At 37.9% G+C, this 23,329-nt stretch overlaps 1 protein-coding gene across 3 annotated transcripts in view; it reads left to right on the forward strand.

The window, feature by feature from the left end:
* Window positions 1-23,329, forward strand: part of CDH8 (cadherin 8, type 2) — a 146,892-nt gene that overhangs the window by 50,235 nt on the left and 73,328 nt on the right. For all 3 annotated transcript variants that reach the window (XM_014942497.1, XM_014942496.1, XM_014942498.1), the window contains 2 exons: window positions 3,555-3,849; window positions 19,958-20,077. In XM_014942497.1, coding sequence (XP_014797983.1) covers window positions 3,555-3,849; window positions 19,958-20,077 — 415 coding nt within the window. The remainder of the gene's footprint in view (window positions 1-3,554; window positions 3,850-19,957; window positions 20,078-23,329) is intronic.

Raw genomic sequence — 23,329 nt, forward strand, 5'->3', positions numbered from 1 at the left:
CTTGATTCAGTTTTCCAGAAAACATGCTTTTCTGTCTGTTTTGGGATGCTCTCTAGTAGTGGGACATAGGGACTAGCTATAGATGTCTCCTTTTTTAAGTAGAAATTCTTGTTACATTTCTCAACGCTGCTTGGGAAAATAAGAGGTCAGCTTTCAAGCACGGGCACAACAAATAAAGCTCCAGGTGTGGAAAGCAGTTTCACATTTACAGCATTTGTGAGGCTTTTCAGCAGAAACCGATACTCATTTACCATATTCATTATTCCTCTCTATCATTCACCTAGACCCTATATAATTATGTGTTTAACGATCTTTAACCTTCCCATGAACACAGCTTGCTGAAGCTTTACAATTGCTGTAAATTATCATTCACATCTAGTAGAAGAGAGGAAATATTACTTGGAAAAAAATGCTGTGCTTTCTGTCTTAGAATCTGTGATTTAACTTTGTAAGTAGATGATGTTTTTTTAATCCTCAATCCAAATAATGAAATGATATTGGAAAAAGGGCTTTTCCATAGGTCATTTACTATAATATTTTTATACTAGAGCTTAAAAACTTCAAAACCTAGAAAAGATATTTTATTCTGCCTGGATGCTCACCATAAAAAGTACGATTTCAATAAACACCATGTTTATGGCTTGTTTTTGATTAAGAACTAAAAAAAATTTACGGTCATTTTTGCCACTTAATCTTTGGGTAAAAACTGAGTGTGATTAGCAGAAGTTCAGTTTCATTTTTTAAGATTATAAAATGCTTCTAGCTCTTCCACTTCTTGTTTAATTTTTTATGTCTTCGTTTTATAGTGTTTCAAATAGCAATATCTATTTGCTTTTTTAGTACAAAGGACTTCGACATATTAGAAGAAACAATTAATAGTAATCATGGACGCTTTTTTTTTTTTTTTCATTTTAACTGTTGGCATCTTAGTAGCACTGCAAAGGATTTACAGCTCTGCGTTGTATCAGAACTGATTTATGAACCATAACTTCTGTTGGGTAATATGGGTAAAACTTACAGCAGAGATTATACCAAGAGCCTCTCTTACTTTTTATCAAATCGCAGAATCTTTGAACATTCTCAAATACCACGTCAGGGTATCTAGTTTATCCAGCCAGTGCCTTTTTAGAAATTCAGATTAGAGTTTTTCACTGTAGTGCTCTGTGTACTTGGCTGAACTGAGATGTTCACAGCTGCTTTGGCGAGTTTTGTGTGTCCAGTCAAAGTTTAGATATGACATCACATCTATGAATATTCTGCTAAAGCCTTTGTATGCAATGTTAATAATGTATAGATTTTTATTCAGGGATCAAACAGATGCTTAAAGTATAAATAATCTGTTTAAAACACAAACAGATTCTGGATTGATCTTCAAGGCTCTGGGACCCTGAGAATAATTTGTTTTGTTGCTGGTGCCTAGATTGAGTATAATCCTGCTCATAAAGACAACAATCTTTAAGAGAAAAAGGAGTTGCACATGTCTTACTGAGCAGACCAGGCTCTGGGACCCGAAAATAAGTTTTTTTGCTGCTGGTACCTAGCTTGAGTATAATCCTGCTCATAAGGACACCGATCTTTAAGACAAAAAGGAGTTGTACATGTCTTACTGAGCAGATGAAACTGCAGTACCAACCAACAGGAGAGTGCTATTAATTTAAATTAACATTTTGTGAATTAAGCTGGTTTTTCTCAAGTAAGAGCTGAAGGCAACTTCAAAAAACCCCAAATCACACTGATTTTTTGTAAAAAGGACTCAGCTGTTGCTCGATGTCTGTGTGTATGTTTGTGTGGGTGGGTGGGAAGAGTGAACTGCATTGAGTCATTCATATTCACAGATAGTTAAAGTGCTTTTTAAAAGTTGTTAAAACAGTGGTGGGGTAATAGCTGGTGTGGTAATAACGTGTTGCCTGGCAAACCACAGGATGAAGTTACACCTCTTACAGCAGAACTCCCACTGACTACTATTGCTGAGCAGGGAATACACTGGTGACCCAGGATTTGGCACATACAATAAACCAGATCAACTGGAAAGTCAGACCTGGCTGCCCTTGTCTGCTGTGCTCCTTGCAATAATTCCAGATTCCTTTTTGTAAGGTGCTGTTAATGAATTTTCTAAGCTTTTACTCCTGAACAGCTGATTTGCAGATATAAGTGTGTGTGACCAATTACCTGCTGGAGAACCTGCAGAGCCTACTCGTGGTACGACAGGAAAATCTCCTCATGGCCTGGTTGTAGCCAGTGTTACAGGGCTTTTTGTCCACACCAATTTTAATATCCTAATACGGGTTCTTGTATCAAATGACAACGTTGCCCAGCCCTGGCAACCACTGCTATCAACTGCAGAGGAAAATGCGGAACCAGCAACAATTTCTGTTGAGCTGTCTGTGCAAAAATGGGCAAACAGGAGCAGTTCCAGTAGTAGTAGTTGTTGCAAGTCACATTGTAGCTGTCCTCAAGAGGTTCTAGGTATTTCCTTCAGACTTCTTGTGAGGCAGAGATCATTAAAAATGTAATGTACATTTATTTTTATTTATGTGTTATTGTCTACTTCTTATTGTTCACGTTGAGTGTGTTAGATTTAATGGTAAATAGAATTTAAAGCAGTATTACTGTATATTTGTTATCCTGTATTTTTGAATGTGTTGACACTAATACATATGGTCCACCAATTGGTGCGCTCGCCCTCGCAAGTTAAAAATTATTGGAGATAATCTGATATTTACTACTTGGCTCTGAGCCTACAAAAAAAAAAAAAAATCAATGGAAGTCCTTTGTCTCCAGTGTTCTTCGGTTCAGGCTTTTAATTAGCAAAAAAAATTCAAAGTAAAGAAGAAAACCTATTTTCCCATACTGTTTCAGGTTATTATAAACCTATCTTGTTTTTTGAAAAGTACAGTCTAAATATTATTTTTTTCTAATGGGGCATTAAGGAGAATGGGAAGATGTGTGTAAGGGTTCTTCTTATATTCCTGGAAACTTGCTTTAACAAAGCTTTTTTTTTTTTTTTTCCAGGGAAAATAGTTTAAGAATAAAGATCTCAGAGCCTTTTAGGTTCTGCTAACAGCTGAGTTATGATACAGTTCTAATTTTCTGTGACTGCTATCCATATTTAGATAGATGCAAGTGTTCAGCCATTTTCAGTCACCTGAAAATAAGCTGAAAGTAATAACTAAAAATAAGAAACTAGATTAAAATGTATATTATTTTTAATCCTTTGTTGGCCCTTTGATCTATTAAGTTAAGGACATCTTGTACTGGTTCATTTTGGCTGATAATAGTTCTGAAGACATTTACATTTTAGAACAGGGATTTAAAATATATATAACAACTGCTTTTTAAATAGAAAGTCTAATTATGCCTATGATTACATTCACTTTTGATTAGTATGCATACAAATCCCTACTCTCCTTGTGTATTCAAGCTGAGATATGGATCACTGGTGCTAAGATTAAAGTACAAAAGAGTAGCTTGACAAAATGTATGGTTAGACCAATGCAAGAAAAGTTCTGGGGGTAATTTTTGTCTCTAAAATGCTTTTTTTTTTTTCCTTTTAGTTACACACAGACCTGGATCCTGGCAGCAGCAAAATCAAGTACATTCTGTCAGGAGATGGAGCTGGAACAATCTTTGTGATCAATGACAAGACTGGAGACATTCATGCAATGAAAAGGCTTGACCGGGAGGAAAAAGCTGAGTACACTCTAACAGCTCAAGCGGTCGACAGGGACACGAACAAACCTCTGGAGCCTCCCTCAGAATTCATTATTAAGGTTCAAGACATCAATGACAATCCCCCAGAGTTTGTTGATGGCCCATATCACGCCACGGTTCCAGAAATGTCTATTGTAGGTACGTACGTATGTCTAAACATCGACGAACTTTTGATTGCTCACAGTTTGAATTATGCCAGTATGCCATTGAGTTGCTGATGAATAATAAGATATTTATTATGTTGTTAGCATTAATTTGCATGTTTTCAAATCTCTTCTTGGCCAAAGCTTTCATCTGCAGCACAATAGTGGAGTCCCTTAGTAGTAAGAAAATGACTAACAGATGTATTAATGTGTCTTTCTTTGTCCAACAACACTTTAATGGGCTAAATTTATATTCCCCTTATGACGCTGTAGTTAGAGTATTGTTATTGAGAAGGATTTATCAAGATTTGTTCCAACATGACACTCTAATCCTATTGATATTTTGTTGATGTTTAATTATCTGTTTGTGTATTTTCATACACAGATGTAGCACTCGCAGTATGTTGATACATACTTATTTGTTTTCCTCTAAGTGCAACTGTAATCAGCCAAAACCATAGAAATGAAAGATGCAGAGTCTGGGAATTGATGGTTAGACTCTAGAGTGGACTTAACCAATTAGCCACAGGATTTGCACGGAAGGTGGAAGGGGAAAACACAGAAAGCAGTGGAAAAAGATGGTGAAAAGGGAAATTAACTGTGTGGAAGGGGAGAAAAAGAAAGGAGTAGGAAATAATCTTCTTCTCATTTTTTTGGATTAGTGGGTATATATTTTTCATGAATTAATATATTAGAAATTTTTTTCAGAGTTTGTCCCTTGTTCTGTATTTGTAAAGGTACAAGTATGTACTTCCAGAGATACATACTTGTGTACTCAGGTCCTCAGTCCCTGCTGATACCTACATCTCTGGTGCAGGTGATCTTTAGCTGTCACTGACACAAAAGGGGAGTAAACTCATCAAATCGAAATACTCAATTTTAGGGTAATATATGAATTTGGTATATGCAAAGGCATCAAAATCTGGCCATGAAATGCAGGGTAAATGCTAATGTTTTCTAGCATTAGGTTGAGGATAATGTGCTTTTCAGCAATTTGTCTACATCTGTCAAAGCAAGATAATTGAAGGAGTGACAAGGCACTTTGTAAAATGAAGCAGCACCCTATCAGAAAGTTTCAAACCCACCTTTCTGTCGTATCTAGTTCAAAAGGGGAGGAATGGGAGGAGCCAGAACCATCCTCTCACTCAGGTTCAGTAGGATGAGCTGTAGCAGGTCATTTTCAAGTGCAGGCATGATGTGCTGATTACAGTGATACTTGAAGCTTCATTTTTTTTATCGGCACTTCTCCAACAGATTTTCATGTCTTGCTTGCATTGAATTGCTTGTGCCAAAACAGATATGTGAATTTTCAAGCCTGCAAGTGAGTTCTTTTACCAAAACATGGGTTTAATTTGTTAAGTTACTTTTAATGATACAGGAGCACAAACATAATATGGACCTGCTTTCAGAAGATATTTTTGCCAAGCTCTAGGCAAGAAAATGGCTTAATTAAATAAAATAACTTAAGAAAAAGAAGAAGGAAAAAGCAGGGAGTATGAGGAAGAGGAGGAGGAAAGGAAATTGAAGGCAGTTAATCCTTATATGAACAAGACTTGTGTGGTATTCTAGGGAAAATGAAGATGTATGCAGACAAGAAAAGATGGTTTCTGATCACAAAGGCTACTATAAAAATAATTTACATCTGTGCATATGCACAATATTTATAATCCTTAGTAAAGACATGGCTCCTATCCAAGGAGTATTCACTGTAAAGAGGATGAGGAAAGAAACACCCAAAACTAACAGGAAACTGCTCAGAAGATCAGATGAATAAAAGTCTAGAGAATTGGTAAACGTGAGGTTTAAAAGATGGTAAAAGTGGAGTAAGAGCAAGAAGATAAAACGTGAAACAGTAATGAAGAGAGGGAAAGTGAAACAATTGAGAAAAGCGTTTGGATGAAAGGGGAGGGAGAAAATTTAAAGAAAGGTCATGAGAGACAAATCAAAAGTTTATCTGGGAAAACTTGATAGCAGAAGATTGTAGAAGCAATGAGCAGTGCCAGGACATAGACGTCAGGTCAGGGAATAGTCAAAGGGGCTGGCTCTTGGAGGAGATTATTTCACTTTTTCCCCTAGTGCTGTGGGGGGGACACAGAAACAGTTCTTCCCTGAGCATTTGTATGCATTCTTAGGCTGCATGGGAGAGTTTGCTCAAAAATGAGTTTATTCTAACACCAGAAATATAGGTAGAAATTTCTTATAGATTATGTCAGAGGTCTGCCACTTAACTACCTTGATTACTGAAACTATGCAAATTTGGCACATTTATCCCTTACGATCCCTGAACTTGGCATGTGTTCTATGTGATATTCCTAGGGGTGCATGTTTATAAGCTATTTCTCTAAAGGAACGTACACTCCTGCTCTTTTGTTGAAAAACAAAACCTAGTTCTCAGCTGCCACTTCAAAACTCAGAGTGTATTTGCCATTGCATTACATGGGTCATGACTGACTGTAAAATCATCCACAGTCAAACCTGCATCTTAATCTCTGATGGAACCAAATTTCAAGGCTGGAAAGCTGAAGGTGAGAATGTTCCCCCTTCCCCAGTGTTGCTGTTTCTCTCTCCTTCTGTCTTCCTCTTTCAACCCACAGGTAGCCACATCAAGAGCTGTACTAAATGATGCTTCATAAATTATTTTAATTTTCTTTAAGTTTTTTTTAGTCCTCTTAAATTTACTTTAACTCCTTTATAACGTTTATAAGGAAACTCTGTCTCCTTTCAGAGTTCAAGGATTTTTTGAATTTATTTTTTTTTGCCACACTAAGAGTATTTCACTTCCATTATCCACTTACTTAATTCCCCTTAAAGAGATCTCCACCCACGGCTAATTTCAGCCTTGACATTTCTACAACACAGTCATTACTAGGCAGTGTTCTTACTCAGGATAAAACAAAGTTACACTGAACCTCTTCTTTCCTGAAAATGCTTATACCAGTCCTGACTGCTCTGAAACAGAAGAGGAACTCGTATGCTATATATATAGCACTTATGTAATGAGGATGCAGTACAAGGCATTTTATTTTTGGACCTCTGTGCATAAAGTGCAGATGAAGGCATTAACCTTTCATTGTTCTGTAACATAATGGTGAGGGTCTAACACAGTGCATTTTTTAAATAGGTGCATTAATACCGGTTTCTGTTCCTTGCTAGAAGACATGTAGTATATGAATGTCAGTGGTATTTTTACATGAGTGTCTAGAACATGAACGATAGGCTGTGGGGCTGTGCAAACTGCAGTGTGTGTGCAAACTGTCTGTATGTGGTATGCGTGAGTGTGTGTGCGTGTCAGTATATGTGACTGTCACACCTATGTGGGCACTATGCAGCTGGTTTGATTTTCTTGTTAGGTATCAGTGATATCTGGAAAATGCTGCTTTCCTACAAAAACAAAAGAGGATTTGCATGGCTTTCCTCCCACGGCTCGGCGCAAAGACTATTAGTATTACAGTGTGCTATCTCCGCGAGGAAGGATGCTCACTTCTCAGCTGCCTTCGCAGAACGCACACCCACACACGTACTGAGGGCTGTGTAGCGTCACTGTGGGCAGGCTTATTTTGAAATCATTTATTTCTCTCTTTGAGGAAAGAGGAGCACATTCCAGAAAAAGTTTTGAGAGCTGAATTGAATTTTCCCTTATTTCATCCTTGTGTCCCCTTCTTTTTTTATGTAATTCCTATATAATCTACCATAGTAAGCTCTGTTCCCCAACTCCAAAATGATGAATTTGCTTGTGAAAGCTAATAGTTTATATATGGGGAATATGTTCTTTGCTGAAACTGAGCACTTTAATCTTTTAATTCTGATATTAATTTTCTTAAAGAATTAAAGATCAAAAAGTGAAGTCTGTGGAATCACTTAATTGTAACAGTATTGCATTTCACAAATAGGAAATAATTTAATTTGTCTGTAAATCTTATTTAATCACTTTTAGATGTAAAGGGACACACTGGGAATGAAACCCAGTTAAAACCTTTTAAAAAGAGATTGAGTTAAGCTTCTGGGAGGAAGAACCCCATGACTCATATTTTTTTTTCACATTTGTCTGTGAGCTCCGTATATGTGCCTGCAATGAAGATAGCATATTATGTAAATGAATGAGCAATCTTACAAGATCCACAAGGGTAATTGGAACTGGTCCTCTAGCTTATTTAAAGAAAAGAAAAGGAAAAAAAAACCAAACCCAACCCCAAACCATCACCACCACCCCGAGTATGTTCTGTTTCTGTGTCACCCTTCTCAGCTACGTGCAGATTCATGAGTTCCCTGAAAACACACTGCAGAGGTGATAATGGGAGCAAAAGTGGATATTGTCTCCCAACAGTTTAGTTTCAGGGTCTTTTTTTCAGGAGAGGAATGAGGAGTGAAATTTCTTGATTTCCTTCTTCTTGAAGCCGAGTGTTTAGACAGCTAGTGTCATGTTGAAAGACAGAAGACGACAGAAGCAGAGTGACAAACGTGTTGGTGAAATGAAAAAGGACACAGATGGAAAAAGAACAAAAGCCATAAGGGAAGAGAATTCTCTCATAGTTTGCCTGAATTAAGGTAAACAGACAAACTTTAATTTCCAAATATTAAGAATTTCCCTGACAGTCATAAAAAAAACCCCCATCTTAAAATACATACAGTGGAAATCAGTCTGCCATTGCATAGAAATGCTTTTTCCTTTAAGACTTGAAAATGTTAACAATGTGAAAAAGCTTAGACCAGTATTTTTGTCCTTAAATACTGCCATAAAAACTGTTTACCAGGGGAAAAGGTCTTTATTGGAAAGGGTTTAGGCTTTCAGTTGAGTCAGAATATCAATTTCCAATTCTGGCACCAGCACATCTGCTTAGCAATGTTTTCCTTTGGATCAAAGTTTGTCCTTGATTACACCACTGTAAATAAGAAATCATTCAATCATTTTATTCTATTTTTATTCAGAAGCAGAATGGAGTTATTTAATATAGCGATATATAGTAGGAGCACAGCATACCTAGTGTAGCTTTTCTTTCCAGTTCTCCCAAAGATATTAGTTCTCTTCCAGTTACAAATTGTTTGCAAAAGGACAAAATCTGCTGAATATGAAATCAACATTCAATAGTGATAAAATAACTTGATAAATTAGAAAGTTGTGATAAAAACCTGACCTGAAATGTTATCACGATCAACCACGCTATCTTACTGGGTTTTTTTTTCCTATGTATTCATTGATTTTTAAGGCACTGAGCATGACTGTTAAATCAATGATAGTTTGTCACAAAATTGTAGAGTAAAAGGACTACATTACTGGGGTCAACTACAAATTAGCCCAAAGGGTAAATGCAAAGGCAGTGCAAAAGCGAAGGAAAAAACCAGCAGATGTTGTAAAATATGGCAACAACGTAACAGCTGTTAGAAAATGTATATCTTCATGTTGTCTTGTTCCTCTACTTGTTCATCTTGTGCATAATCAAATTCACTAGCTCTGGTACTGAAGAGATTTTACGTGAGAGATTTATTTAGTGAGTGTGCATGTGTTTAAAATATTCTGTATGTTCTGCTTAACTGAGACAAGGTTCCAAAAGCAAAGTCGTAAGTAACCCTGGGTAATTGGTTAGGGTATATTCCAACCTAAGACTGTCTTCTCCTTATTTGACTTGTTATTGAGCCTTGAAAAAACATATTTATGAGTATGTTATTTTATTTTTGTTCTTTAATTTCTCATGAGGTCTGATAGAAAATGTCATTGACTTTTTATACTGTTCTTAAATGACCATTAGGAGCTCAAGGACCATGGGTGAAGTTATGATACTGCTCTTCAGGGGTTTATGCTCTGACCCTTTAGTTGCGCTGACCTACATTGTCCTGATAGTTCAATGACTTCATACAAAGTTGCTGAAATCGGTGAAATTGCTCAAAATACTTGGTATCAATGGCAGCAGGTGCTTGAATGTTCAGGTTCTGAAGACACTGTCTGGTTCTTAGAGGCAAGCCCTAGATTACCTGCACAAATTAGGGAGCTGTTAATGTGTAGGGGTTTCTTAGGCAAAAGCTGCCTTTTTTCCTCTCCATTAACTGTCAGCAGTTTGTCACAAATGTTCCGCTTTTCGCACACATGCATTCCCTTTGCACGAAGGAACGTTGTGCAAATGACACATAGTGAAGATAAACTCCTCAGGAAAAAGCTGTTTGGATCAGAATTGAAGTCTTGGTTCCTTATGGAGTCCCATAGAGAGGAACATGTCTTCCTAAGATACTCTTCCCAGGGGGAGGACAGACAGACATTGCTGTGTGTTGTTCCTTAGGAGGCAGAGCAGAGGAAATTCTGGCACTCTTAGGTGCATGCTTTTCTAGTCCTACAAGAATTTTTCCTTCTGTTGTTTTTTCAGATGATTCTTGTCTCTTAGTCACAAACATCTTGTTGCAGATACTCTGCTTTTGGAATTCTTTGTCGTTGCTTTCATTTGTGCAGTTCAGACACATTGCTGTATTTCTGTTCTGTGACTGTATGGAAATAAGTCTTTGACTGAGCTTTCTGATACATTCTCTTTTGGTTACAAGTTCAAATTTACTCTTAGAAAGGATTTTTCGCAATTTTCCCAAATTTCAAGTATTGAAGAAAAAACTTTAAATCAGTGGTAGGGCTTTGGTTTTGTTGGCTTTGAAAGCATTTCATTTTTCCAGACAGCTAAGCTTGTGACATGAGCCCATTTGCTGGCCAGTGGAGGGTGCCTGAGTAGAAAACAGCCAGAGGAGAGGGGGCAGACGGGACGGATGGCTGCCAGACAGGGCTCTGGGAAACACTCCACAGCTGGACTGGAACAGATTCTCTCTTTTTTCAACTGTGGGGAATGTTGACAAATTATAACCACAAGGTAGAAAGTTCTAGGTAAGAAAAATTAAGCGTGGTAATATTTTCACAGAAATTTTTATTTTTGTAGCTTACATCACTCTGCTAACACAAAAGATTCAGCTTTAGAGTGCTGGGGACCGGTGCTCCTCAAACTTGTTAAGTTCAGGTGGCCTGTGTGAGGCGTCTCCTTGATGGACACACCTGACATTTGGGCAAATGAGATTCAGATCCAATTCAGAATCCGTTTTATGTCTGGCACTGGTCATTCCCCACCCTGCCCCAAACTGTGTCTTTGTTCAGTTGCTGAATTGGCAGCGCTTAATGTTTCCCCACGAATAGAGACCAGCAGCTGCCTGTGGAGCTGATGTCCATCCGCCTTTCTCCCAAGTCACAGCAGAGCTCTGCTGGGCACCGGGTCCCTCTCTCCCCTTTCCCTGGGGCCCAAATCCTCACCAGTGCCATACTCTGGCCCCACACTGGCCTGAGGCGACACTATTTCAGAGGCAGCTTCTGCAGCCTGGATTGCAGTTGCTGGCGTTACAGGCTTCACTCCACCAAACAAAGCGAGAGGAGCATCAAAGCTGCAAGATCATACCAGCCCTTTGCTGTTTTCATAACAGAAAGTTATAAATGAAGAAATTTCTGCAGTAATCAGCCAGGCTACTTTATTATTTATTTATATTTTTATACAATACACCTGAGCATAACCTGAAACTTCTGTGGAAATCAACAAGCCTTACAGTCCTTTTCTTTTCCTGCTTGGAAATATAGTGTACAGTGATCATCCAATTTTACTGTCTTTGCCTGGGGACCTCACACAATGAATGCTGATGAAATAGTCAATTGATTAGAGACAAGCAGTCTTTCAAAACTTCCTCAACAAAAGAATAGCTATTTCCCACATCTCTCACAAATATCAATTAATATTCCGTAGTGAGGATGATATCTAAAGGGAGAATAAAAAAAAAAAAAAAACATGAAAAGAAAACATAATTCTTTAAGCCGAACATAAAATATATTTTACCCTTCTCCTACTGCCTGTGATGTTACAAACTGTATTCTAATCCTAGCAAACAGCCACCCAGGGGAATTTATGAAGCAATACCTGCAGGCTCTCTAATGGCACCATCTTATAAGTTGTAGCAAGAAAGAACTGCCAACCTTAAAACTGAAAAGTTGTCCTTTCTTAGTAGAGTCACACAAGCTAAATCCAAGCAGTAGGTAGCATCAGCAAGGATAATTGCCAAAGAGCTATCTATATCACTAGATGGGAATATGTATTTCTGATGTAAAAGAGTTTGGCTTCTAAAAGATCATGTTAAAAAGGCAGCATCAGAGTTCTAATACAATTAGTTTATGCACAAAAATTTGTAAAATATGCAGCTTATTAGGTTTCCCAGCCATGCTTCCTACAGCCTTCATTATCCAGCTGCAAATGCTGAAGCTGTCAGCATGCTCCATTGTCTGTGGGCTCCACAGAAGGCTTTTTTCTCCTGTGCAGAGCAAGCACCTTTCATACTTCCGCAGTTACGCATTTGCATACAATATATTTTTCCCATTTCTCTCACATGATAAAAAGTCCTTAAAATGACACATGAGCAATCTCAAAACATTGCTGTGTTACATGTGATAGAATATTCAGTTGTTTAGAGATTTTGACTCATACACTTACTGCATGATATTAACATTTTTTAAAGATTTCATTAACTGTCTAAACTGTCTACTCTAAAAATTGCATTAAGAAATATGTAGTACTTGCAAGAAACAACTTGGATTCCACACTTCTGCTTATGGAGCTAAACCTGACTTGGGATGTCAGAGGTACATGAAAAGATTATTTTCTTGGTGGAAACAGGAAACAGTTTCTAGCATTTGCCTGCATGGCACTTCCTAATTTATTATAGTGGTTATTTCCTACTGCTGACCAAGCTGCTCCTATTTGATTCTTTCAGATCACTTATTGAACCAGATTTTTCAGGTGTTGAAACTTTTAGTTTAGATACTCAGTTCTTCGGGGCAGCGACTGCTGCTTCCTGGAGATCTGTAGAGTATTGGGCTCTCAAGTCTCTTTTGCTGTGCATTTCAGTGACTTTACATGTGATTCCATATATAAAACAAATTAGCAGAACAAAGAGTAGACTATTAGATTAGTTTTAGAGTATGAAATACATCAGTTGCCGTTTACTTGAGAAAGAAGTTGTCTATATGAGTATATAAATGCACACAGGTGTTTATATAAATTTATGGAAAATAATGTAAACCAAACCAAAAGTCTCTCAGATTTGTGCTTGCCCTGCATGCTGGGGTGCCAGCTCACAGGCTTGAAGTTCCTGGAGGGTTAGTGTTATAGACTGGTATGGCCTATTTTGAGTGCATTCACATAAGAAATTATGATATGATACAATCATATGGTTGAAATTTAAGCATTCACATTAGCTGGCTAATTTAATTTGGATTCCTCTCTGGTCAACCGAGAAAGAAGGATCCCATGAGAGGACAATACTGCCTTCCTCCCTTAGAGCAGAAAGCTGGTGAACTAGGTATGTAATTTAGCTGGTTGAGCCTAAAACTGAGTTGTATGAATAACCCTCTTTTCCTTCTTCCTTACCTTAATCATCATAAACAAGATCATGGCAGCATCACAGTATTTCACTACTTAGAGTCAAATAAATTACAGCTGGGAAAGACAAATTACCCTATTAGTTAATCTTCTTGTCTTTCTAGGGTTTTCCCTTAGAATACATTATCTAGCATCCTGTGCAACAGAGTGAACTCTTCAGTGAGGAGGATTCTCTTATTTCCCTTGGGGAGCTCTTCCTCCTTGTACAATTTCTCATTGTAAGGAAGCTTTTGTTGTTGTTTTTCTCTTTGCGGAAGATTAAGTGAAGTCTTGTATCTATCTATGTATTTGTATGGTTCTCATCACCCACGTATCACGTTACATCCGTAAAGTACACAAATTTTCTTTCTCATTCTCCCTCTAGGAGTGGCTGTATACAGGATTCAACTTATAGATACAGTAGAATACATTCTGGCCTTCCTGGCTCTCTAGCATGTCAAGCATCAGTTGCCCATTTTTCCTTTAGTGGACCATTCTGGCCCATATTTCTACCCCTTTCCACTGCTTACGATGTCATCTTCCACCTCTGTTTATTTTTCGGCAGTGAAAGGGGTCCACTGGGCACTTAGAAAGCTAATACTTTATTTTTCACATGCTTTCCTTCAAGTGTAGGAAGATCTGAAAACCCCCATGAGACCCCTGTCATCTGTCCCCCACTGGGCACTTAGAAAGCTAATACTTTTTTATTTTTCACATGCTTTCCTTCAAGTATGGGAAGATCTGAAAAACCCCCATGAGACCCCTGTCATCTGTCCTCAAGGCAGTCCTTAGAACCCCTCCGTGATGCCTAGTTCCTGATCCGCTTATTGGGCTTTTAGAGCTTTGGCAGTAAAGTAACTATTAATAATAATAAAAACACATTCAAGTACTGATGTAGAAGGTAGGAGTGAAATAGCGTACGATCTGCAAAAGAATCCTAAACCACTCATACAACATACCCACACAGGTGTATATCTGCATCCACACCAAGCTATGCAATTTAAAATACCGAAGATAACATTTTCTGTGTGTATTTTGCATAGGTTAGCAAGTTCTGAAGTGCATTCCACAGATTTCTATGCCACATACGTTTTCTTTATTTGCCTAGTGTAATCATTAATTCTGAGATTTTGTGTTTAGAAATGGTCTCCTATAGAATAATACAGGACGATAAGGCTTAAAGCTATGTTCTTGTATTTAAAAAAATCAGCATCAATGAAAAACAAATAAGAGTAAGTTTCTTCAGCTTTTGAGGCAGTAATGATTTACATGTCAAGAAGTTATACAGGTCTTTATGAGATTATTGCAGTTTTATTCAATAAAAAATAGTTACCATGACAACAACTGTCATGCTACCTGAGAGATTATAGCAAAGAAGGACAGGGAAGAAAAGGCTTCATTTTGGAAAGAATGCTGGTCTGACCTGCTGAATGCAAACAATGCTTTGCTTTGACCACTGCTGACTGAGGCTACTATCAGCCAAACTCCACATCGAGCTGGAGGTTCTGAAGCACAGCCATCCTCTTAGAAAAACAAAACAGTTGGTAAATACGGGTAGGTCTTTTTTCATGCAAATATATACTCTTAATGCCCTGTCAGATTGGTAATCAGATCTGCTGAAGCTTTGGGAGGAGTAGAAGAGAAAGAGTGAGAGAGACCAAAAAGGGCATCAGTAAAGCAATAAAACCCAGAAGTCCTTGGGAAAATGATAAAAATGGTCCCGCCAGGTTGCATTATGGTCACATTTTTTTTATTTTTACCAGCCATTACAATCTTTCAACAAAATGGTTGCTTCATTGAATATGGATTCATGTAAATTTCTGGCACCGACTCTGCGTTACCTCCTCTAGAACACACAAGTTTAATTTTTTATTTTTTACTTTTTTTCCAGTGTGCACACTTCACTGCCACACCAAAAAATTTGCTTTCCTTTTCCCTCTGGCAGCATATGCATTTTTCTTTCTGACTAATGTGCGGAATCTGTACCCTGACTTGCACATAAAAACACAGCCAGAACAACAGAAGAGCAGTAGCTGAGCACACACATCTTATTTTTATGATGGCTTTTAATCTTAGTTTGCCAGCAAACACAGGCTTTCTTACCTAGCCATATAAAAATGCTTTTTTTGTTAATTGTGTCTCTGATTGCTAGCCTGTTGCAAAGAGAAACTGGGAAACCTGACACTAACAGAGTAAAACAATCAGCAATGGTTAATGGCTAAATCACATTAGAAGTGTTCATTAATTAAAATCTCTTGAATCTCTTTGCAGTCCATATTTAATCTCAGGGTCATTAGCATTGCAAAAGTGTACCTTAGGAAAAAAAATGCAGAAAGTTTTTTAAGTAAACATCTTAAAATTTGCCTCATCTACCAAAAAAAATGGTTTTGTTTTACATAAGGCAATATTAGGTACAAAAAGAAAAAAAGAAACAGTGATTATGTTGTTGGGCCAGATTATATAAAACTGCTGTATTATTGTAATTAGGACAACAGTGACTTGGACTATAATAGTGGCTTTCTTGTAAAAATGGCACCATTTCAAATTTCTGGTCTCTTGCTAAATGAGTTTGTTGTAGCATTGACAAAGAAACAAACACAAGCCAAATCCAGTCAAAATTAAACACAAACAGAAACCTTAGCTGTTTATTTGCAGGGTAGAACCCAGAATGTTGTTTCTCAGAGCATTTACTTAATAAATGCCCTTGCCTGCATTCTCACTGCTTTTTCGATGCAAAATTCTTATCTTTAAAACTTTAAGCACATTAAGCATGTAAAAAATATTTATTTACATGTGGTTTCTAACTGCAGTCTCTGTTGTGGAGTAAAATCCTACTTAAATATTGATAATCCAAAGCTCTACACCAAAGTAGGGAGAGTTCTGCTGCGTTCAGGAGATTGCCTAAATAACGGCCATGGTGGCTGAGGGTTCCTTTCTTCTGCATTACTTTTCACTATCAAAAGTCTCCCAGTTCTTAAAATCTTTTGATCATGCTTAATTGAAAAGTCCTGTATAGTTGCCCTTTAGTAGGTTGCTGCTTCTTCTGGACCCTGAGCATCTTGCAGTGGAACCAGAGCAGCTCTGATGTGGCACCATCCTCTGCAGCTGCAGAGGGGACAGAGTCTGCTCCTTTATGTGCTTCTTATTGCAGAATGAACATAGTAAGGTGGCAGGTTTCACACCTGCAGAAAATTTCATTCCAGGCATAAAACAAAAAAATTAAAATTAAAGATGATAAATTTTAAACTATGTAAAGCTTAACTAATTTCAATAGTGGAAGTAATTTCTTTAATTTCTGTTTCCTGATTGCTTACGTCTTTCATAAACAATTTTCATCAATAAGATTGCTGGGAGTAAAATACTGAATTTGACAGACCTTCTCAGAACCGTGTGTATGACGCTCGGAAATGAAGTGCTGAGTGGCAGAGACTGGCAGGGTAAGAAATTGATTTCTAGAAGCTGGGAGAGTATTTTATTTTTCCATTCCCTTCATTAGTTTTATTAAGCGAGATTATAGTCGTACTTCAAGTGACCTTTAAGGGAAAGAAATAGAAGGATGTGCCATTTTCCCCCTCCTTTTGTGTATATAAACAGTGAATGGGAGTAATTACTATTACATATGTATAAATTTCAGATAAGTTTGGGACCTCGGTAACTGATTAAATTATTTTATATCACAAGAAAAAAAAAATCTTGAGAGCTGAGCATCAGGCTTGGAAGCAATGTTAGACAGTGATTGCCTCTTTTTATTAAGGCATATTCAACTTTAATGTGTAATGAACACTTGGGATAAAGGATGCGTTTATCAAAGAATCAGCAGACCCATTTAAGTTTTGAAATCTTGAAATAAATATCTATAGAAGTCTTCAGGAATTCTCAAGTGAAATAAGAAAAGAATAGACATATATCAAATCTTTCTAAACAAGCAATGTAATTATTTCTGAAGTCCTTTGAAATGAGAGCCAGCTAGGCAAATCAAACACAATCTCAAAGAAGTCAACAGTTTCGCTTTATTTTCCTTTGTGTATAAAGTATATTGTGGAAACAAAATGGAACAGCCTAGATAAAATACTCTTACCAAATTTTTCAGTGTTCTGTGATGAGCCTTATCATATTCCAGCCCCGTGTGATGTTCTGCACAAATCTCTTCTGTTTTAGAAGGTTACAAAACACAGTTCTTATGGCAGCAGCCTTGTACCTCACCTGCCATTGGCATCGGCGTCCAGCTGGAGGAAGCCCTGACCTCCACGGTCATGTTTGGTCTCACGTGTGGGCCCACGGCTGTGAACTGTGGGGCCTGGTCCTGCTGGGATGGTGGGGCTGTAGCCCAGTTCTGTGGTACAGCTTGGCTGGGAGGTTGCTGTCTGTGGGAGCAACCAAATAGAGACCGTGTAACCGGTCTGTGAGTTACAGAAGGGAAGGCAACAAAACTTAAATACGTGAGACTACTCTAACAGCTACATCTTTTCATGCTTTGTGACTACTGTGGGCAAGCCTTTTGTTCCTCTGTTCCTGCAGTATTCCACACTCAAGCTTCCTGCATACTTCCTTGTCATTGTTCCCTATTTCATTTATTTTCTGTAGCATATGCTATGGCCTCTGAGTGTGCCCCGTGGTTGCTTCCCTGTTATGTTTTTATTCTCCTGTATGTGGAGGAGAATAAAATTCAGGATATCATCTACAGGCTGAGGCTGTGTACTTGCTGCAAGGCTGGGGACCACGTTTGTGTCATATATCCCCTTTATCATTTTCACTCAAAGCTACCAGGCGTTGTCTGGTAGTATCTGGGTATACAACTGAATTTGTAATTGGTCAGACAACAAATTTCCCATGGTAATTGCTTACAAACCAGCCATCAAGTTGAGGATAAAGTCCATTTCTCATGCCTGGTGGCAGGTTAAAGATTGTTATATCAAAGGTTAGGTATAAGATCACCTTTCAACATCAAAAGCAGTTAGGCTTCAAAGCATGAGCAGTTGACGTGCTTTGTAAGAACAGGTTCAGCAAGTGTCTGTCAAAGATAGATGCAACATTATATTCATCAGCATCTCACTCCTCTTCCGCATGGTGAGCATCCACTAAAGCTGTGTGGGTTCTTCTGGACCCTGCTGAGTAGCAGGAGAGGCTGGTGGGGCACTTTCCTGCCAGATGGGGCCATGGCAGAGCTTGCACAACTGCCAGCTGATCTTCCTCCCTCTGTTGATGTTCTCTCCCTGTAAGAACAGATAAATACATACCAGTAGCCAAAATAATTGACCGGTACAAGCCATGGGCATTTGTTTTTCTCCAATGTGATATATTTCTGCAACCCACGTTTCCTCCCATGGGAATTTTCCCATTGTTCCCATGTAGCAGACCCTCCACATCTTCAAGCACCGCAGAGCTTCCACTGTGAATGAGGTGTTGGCCATCCCTCTAAACGTTCCCAAATCCTGCCAGCCCCATAGCTTGCCCTGATCCTCGGAGTGACCAGGTGGGAAACCCTGAAATAGAAGCTGTTGGGTGTTGCACAAATTATCTCTAAATATAGAAATATTTCTCAAATAACTTGCATGTATTGTAATGCAGAAAACTGCCCACAGCGATGGCAGTGATGTGCCATAGAGAAAAAGAAGAAAAGAGGGCACAATCCAAGGAGATGCCAAAGGGATCTTTTCCCTCTTTAGTTTCCTGTTCCTGTCCTGAGGCGTTGTGTCATTTTGGGTTGGCAGCACCCGGAGGGTGAGAGGGAAGAGAGGGTGAATTTTATTGGCATATTCAGATTCAGAAAGGGGGTATTTTGGTGGGTGCTATAATTCTTTTCCTTTCTGAACATAAGGAACGTAATTCAGCCCTTAACCTCTCTCCTACTCTTGTTTTCTCTCCCTCTGTAGATCCTGGCTTCATTGTTAGCCTAATTAATGTCATCATTATATTTTTAAGTCATCCAAAAAAGCCCTCTCTGCAGCAAGCTTAATGTAACCTACTGAATTTCATTCGATCTTGCTTCTTACAGAAATGGGAGTGCTGTGTTGCCTAAGAAATAAAAAGGGCAATTTCCTTAATTTTTTCTTCCATTTTTTGGACAGAGTATGGAATTTATAACTCTGGCTAGACAATGGCCCCCTCAGTGCCAGAGACTCGTTTCAGAGACAATAGATGTTGTCCTGACTCTGTCACTGTGGCCACATCAAGCCGTTATTATGGCTGCAAGCCAAGAAAAGAGAAAAGAACCCTTTTTATTATTGCTTTTCTATGCAGTCTCTGTAACTTGGCAAGGTTCTTTCAAATGTGATTTTGCGAATCTTAAATGCAACATATTATATTGTATTATTAACCTTGTATTTCGTATCCCTTTGATATGATTCCTTTGCAAATGCTTGAAGTCTACACAGATCTATCAGGTAGCTTTAAATGCATTCTACAAAGAAACCTTAAATAATACAATTGCTAAAAAGGTTTTTCCTTTACCCAGAAATTCAGTCTGCTGGCATATATCATGTTGAAGGAAAATGTTTTGTTTGTGTTCCACAAGTAATATTTATAGTTGTTACTGATGTTTTTTCTTCTCTTATTACTGTCATACACCTCATAAATTTCTTTGGAGTTTCAAGGAAATTATTTTTTGTTTCAAATTATTTTTTGAGTAAGTTATGCATGTTTCTAGTAAGAATGTAAATGTTAATTGTGTGTATTCTTTTTATTTAGGCACCTTTGTAACTAAAGTCACAGCCACAGATGCAGATGATCCAGTTTATGGAAATAGTGCCAAGCTGGTTTATAGCATCCTGGAAGGACAGCCTTACTTTTCTATTGAGCCACACACAGGTAGGTGGCTCTGAATGTCCCTGGGGTATATTTACACGGGTGACCTTGGCTCTTACATATATAATGTACTTAAACAAGAAGCATAAGTAGATGGCTGTCAGTATTACTGAGTTGTGACACGTCTCAGTTATATTCTGTTCTAGTCTGATCACGTGAGAAGACAAAGAAAAATCTGTATTAATGCTAATGCAAGTAATGATGATGCTAATATTACAGAAGTCACTGAAGCAAAGCTGAAGGCGGTGGAAATGCCTTGTGACTGCTGACTGGTTAGGGACTGAAAGACTTGGCCTGAGGAGTTTAATGAGCATCATGTAATTTTCAGTATGAGACTATAATATTTCCAGTTAAAGAAAGTACAGTTTGACCTGGGAATTTTAGTGACTATATTGGGTGTTTTCATTAAAAATTGTTTTTCTTTCTTAATTGGATGAATTGGGGGAAAGAAAGAACACGACACTCAGTATTGGTATGAAGTTTTTTTAGTATGTGTTTAAAATGACTTCATTTCTCCCTGGGTTTGAAGTCTTGAAAGTCATCTGAAAGAAGTGCCTATAAATCCATTTCCTCTTGTTTTCTGTACATATGTCATACTCACAGCAAATTCATTTAATTACAGCTGAGAAATGCTTTTTTAAAGTGATTTGATATTATTTCTTGTATTCTTTCACCTGTTACTAAAAGTTGTTTTTAATCCCTGTGTGTCAAGCAGCTGTGGTCTCTTAAGGAGAACAAAACTGTAACTCATTTTAAAACATGCAAAACTCCATCTGAATTTATATGACCATAAAGGAGTAAAGCAGGAGTAAAAATTCTTGTCCTCATGCAGATCGGCAAAATTATGAAATAAATGCTAGCAAAATTATTAAAGGATGCTTTTGATGGATCAAGTGTGATAGGTTTTCTCACCATCATTAGACAGAGTACTCTTAGATTCTTCAAAGTCTGGAAGTTCTTTAATTCTTTCTGGTGAGAATGCATGGGAAAAAGTATTTCCCTGTCCTAGAAATGCCCTAACTGGCATGGAGTTTAGCTAAATAGTGTTGGTTGATAAATAACAATAGATTATTGGGTTAATACATTAAAGTGTTTTCTTCTGGTTGAAGGACAGCTATTATAAGTGTGAAAACAGTCTCTGGGAGGTGATGCAGTATTTTGTGTTATGCTACATGTAAAATAGAGTTTCTCAAAGAGTAACTTCAACACAGCATGAGGGAAGAACAGTAGCTTGTTCCAAAAATAAGTATGTCAAGAGGGTGTTATTAGCCAAGCCCCTTAGTTAACGGTGGCTGATTTGTTACAAGTCACATGGAAATGTAACTGTGAACAGGCCCCTCACCATTAAGTATCAAAACGTATGACTCAGTTTTCTTTAATATTACAGATTATTGCATGTGGCAGTGACTTGAGATAGATGTCATAATAAGGGGCATTAGCTGTAGGCTCTTGCTCAGTTTCTACTAAGGAAAGTTAGTGCTTTAGCAGGGGAGCTGGGAAGTGTATTCCCCACCCACACAGAAGATTTTTCACTTCTTTCACACAAAATTAGCCTGAAAGAATTATTCCAAATGTAAAAAAATAATTTAATTTTACCCAGGTTTATTATTTGTATTGTATGAAAACCTTAGGATTAATCCAATGAAGTAACTGTTCATCTCCTAGGAAAGTGATTTCCATTATCATGAAAGCCAGAGTAAACTCTAAAGCTTTTTGGTGAACCTGAAAATCATGTTTTTTCTCCTTTTTCTTTAGCATTAAATTCCCCCTCCTTGATTTCCAGTTACAAATATTCCTTTGAGTAGCAATTCAGTTACCTTGAAAATGACATGTTAGTTTCTAAAGGGAATTTAATCATAAAGAATTCAACTGTGGCTTTGCCACACTCCCTGAGTAAGTGGCTTCGTATTATGGAGCTGTTTCTGACTGAGTAAGTGGTTTCAGATTCCGCATTTTTCTAGATCTATGGAGGACATCAGTTACAACCATTACAACTGAGTGAGTTTATGTACTCAGGCCATCCTCTTGTTCCTTTTCCATCGCTATGTAATGGCCTTCATCTGCAGTGTAACCACCACACTCCTCTTACAGCCACCCGCCAAATAGTTTGTTGAATCCGGAGTTGTTTCTGTGACATTAATTGGATCTATCCGTTGCTTGTCACATTTTAAAATCTGCAGAATTTGTTCTTGTGTCTAACGTGTCTTCATTTGCTTAGAGAAATCTTAGCCATACTGAATGTCAAATTATGTAGAGCCCTCCAGCATACATTTGTTTAGAATATGTACACAGTAAATATACATACAAGTCTAGTCATTTAGCAAAGCAGATGCAGGTAGTCATGTAGAAACTGCGGCCGTATGTTATACAGGGTGAAAAAGATTGCTCTGCAGCCTTATAGTTGAGGTTCTTCTGAAGAGAAGTGTTGATTTGAGAAAATGTAAGGAACTAGGCATCAGATTTTCTTGGAAATACCAGAATTTTGGAGCAAGGGTATGATAATCTATTACTTACCAGAGAGAGTTTTATGGGTTGTTGATTGTTTCTTCATCCAACCTTAGCAATGTGAACCTTCACAATTAGTATTTGTTTCCTCGCATTCACTAGCCCGGGAAAACACTTTCCCTTAGACATTTGTATGTTCTGGAACCTCAGGGAAAGTTTTCCTGTGGGAAGATGTTTGGGTACCATTGGGACAGTGCACAAATTAGAGCAGAACAGCCGGGTTCCGTAGTGTCTCATCCAAAACAAATCAAACCTGAGGATGATCCTTCAAGCGTGGTGGATGTTTTAGAGTTTGAGGATTTTGTGGGGGCAGAGGGAGCAGGAGAACCTGTGTATAGCTATATTTTCTCTCTGCTTACATGTCCTTAGCGCCCCTGCTAAGGTGAAAGTCTTTGCAGTTCTTCTGAAACAGAATTGTTTCTGAACAATTGTGTTTAGAATTGTGTCTTCCCCAAAATGGAATCACTCTTTTAAGAAATGAACTATGTTAAAGTGATCCGTTTTAGAATGTAAATGTATTTTCTGTCATTCACAGGAGTGTATCAAGTGTTATCAAAAGTTTAGCTACTTAGAGCTGATCTGCTTACTATTTTTCAAAACAGACTGGCCTTTTATTAGCTTTGTTCATTTGAAATTCAGACTAGATTTGGATCTGTGCAGCTCCCAGCACCAGGGCCATCGATAGGCTGTACTGATGTCATGTTTTCTGTTTCCTGGCTCAGACTCAAGATTGTCTGACTTTGCTGCTTT

This window comes from Calidris pugnax, unplaced genomic scaffold (genome assembly GCF_001431845.1).
Source record: "Calidris pugnax isolate Ruff unplaced genomic scaffold, ASM143184v1 scaffold28, whole genome shotgun sequence".
Lineage (NCBI taxonomy): Eukaryota > Metazoa > Chordata > Aves > Charadriiformes > Scolopacidae > Calidris > Calidris pugnax.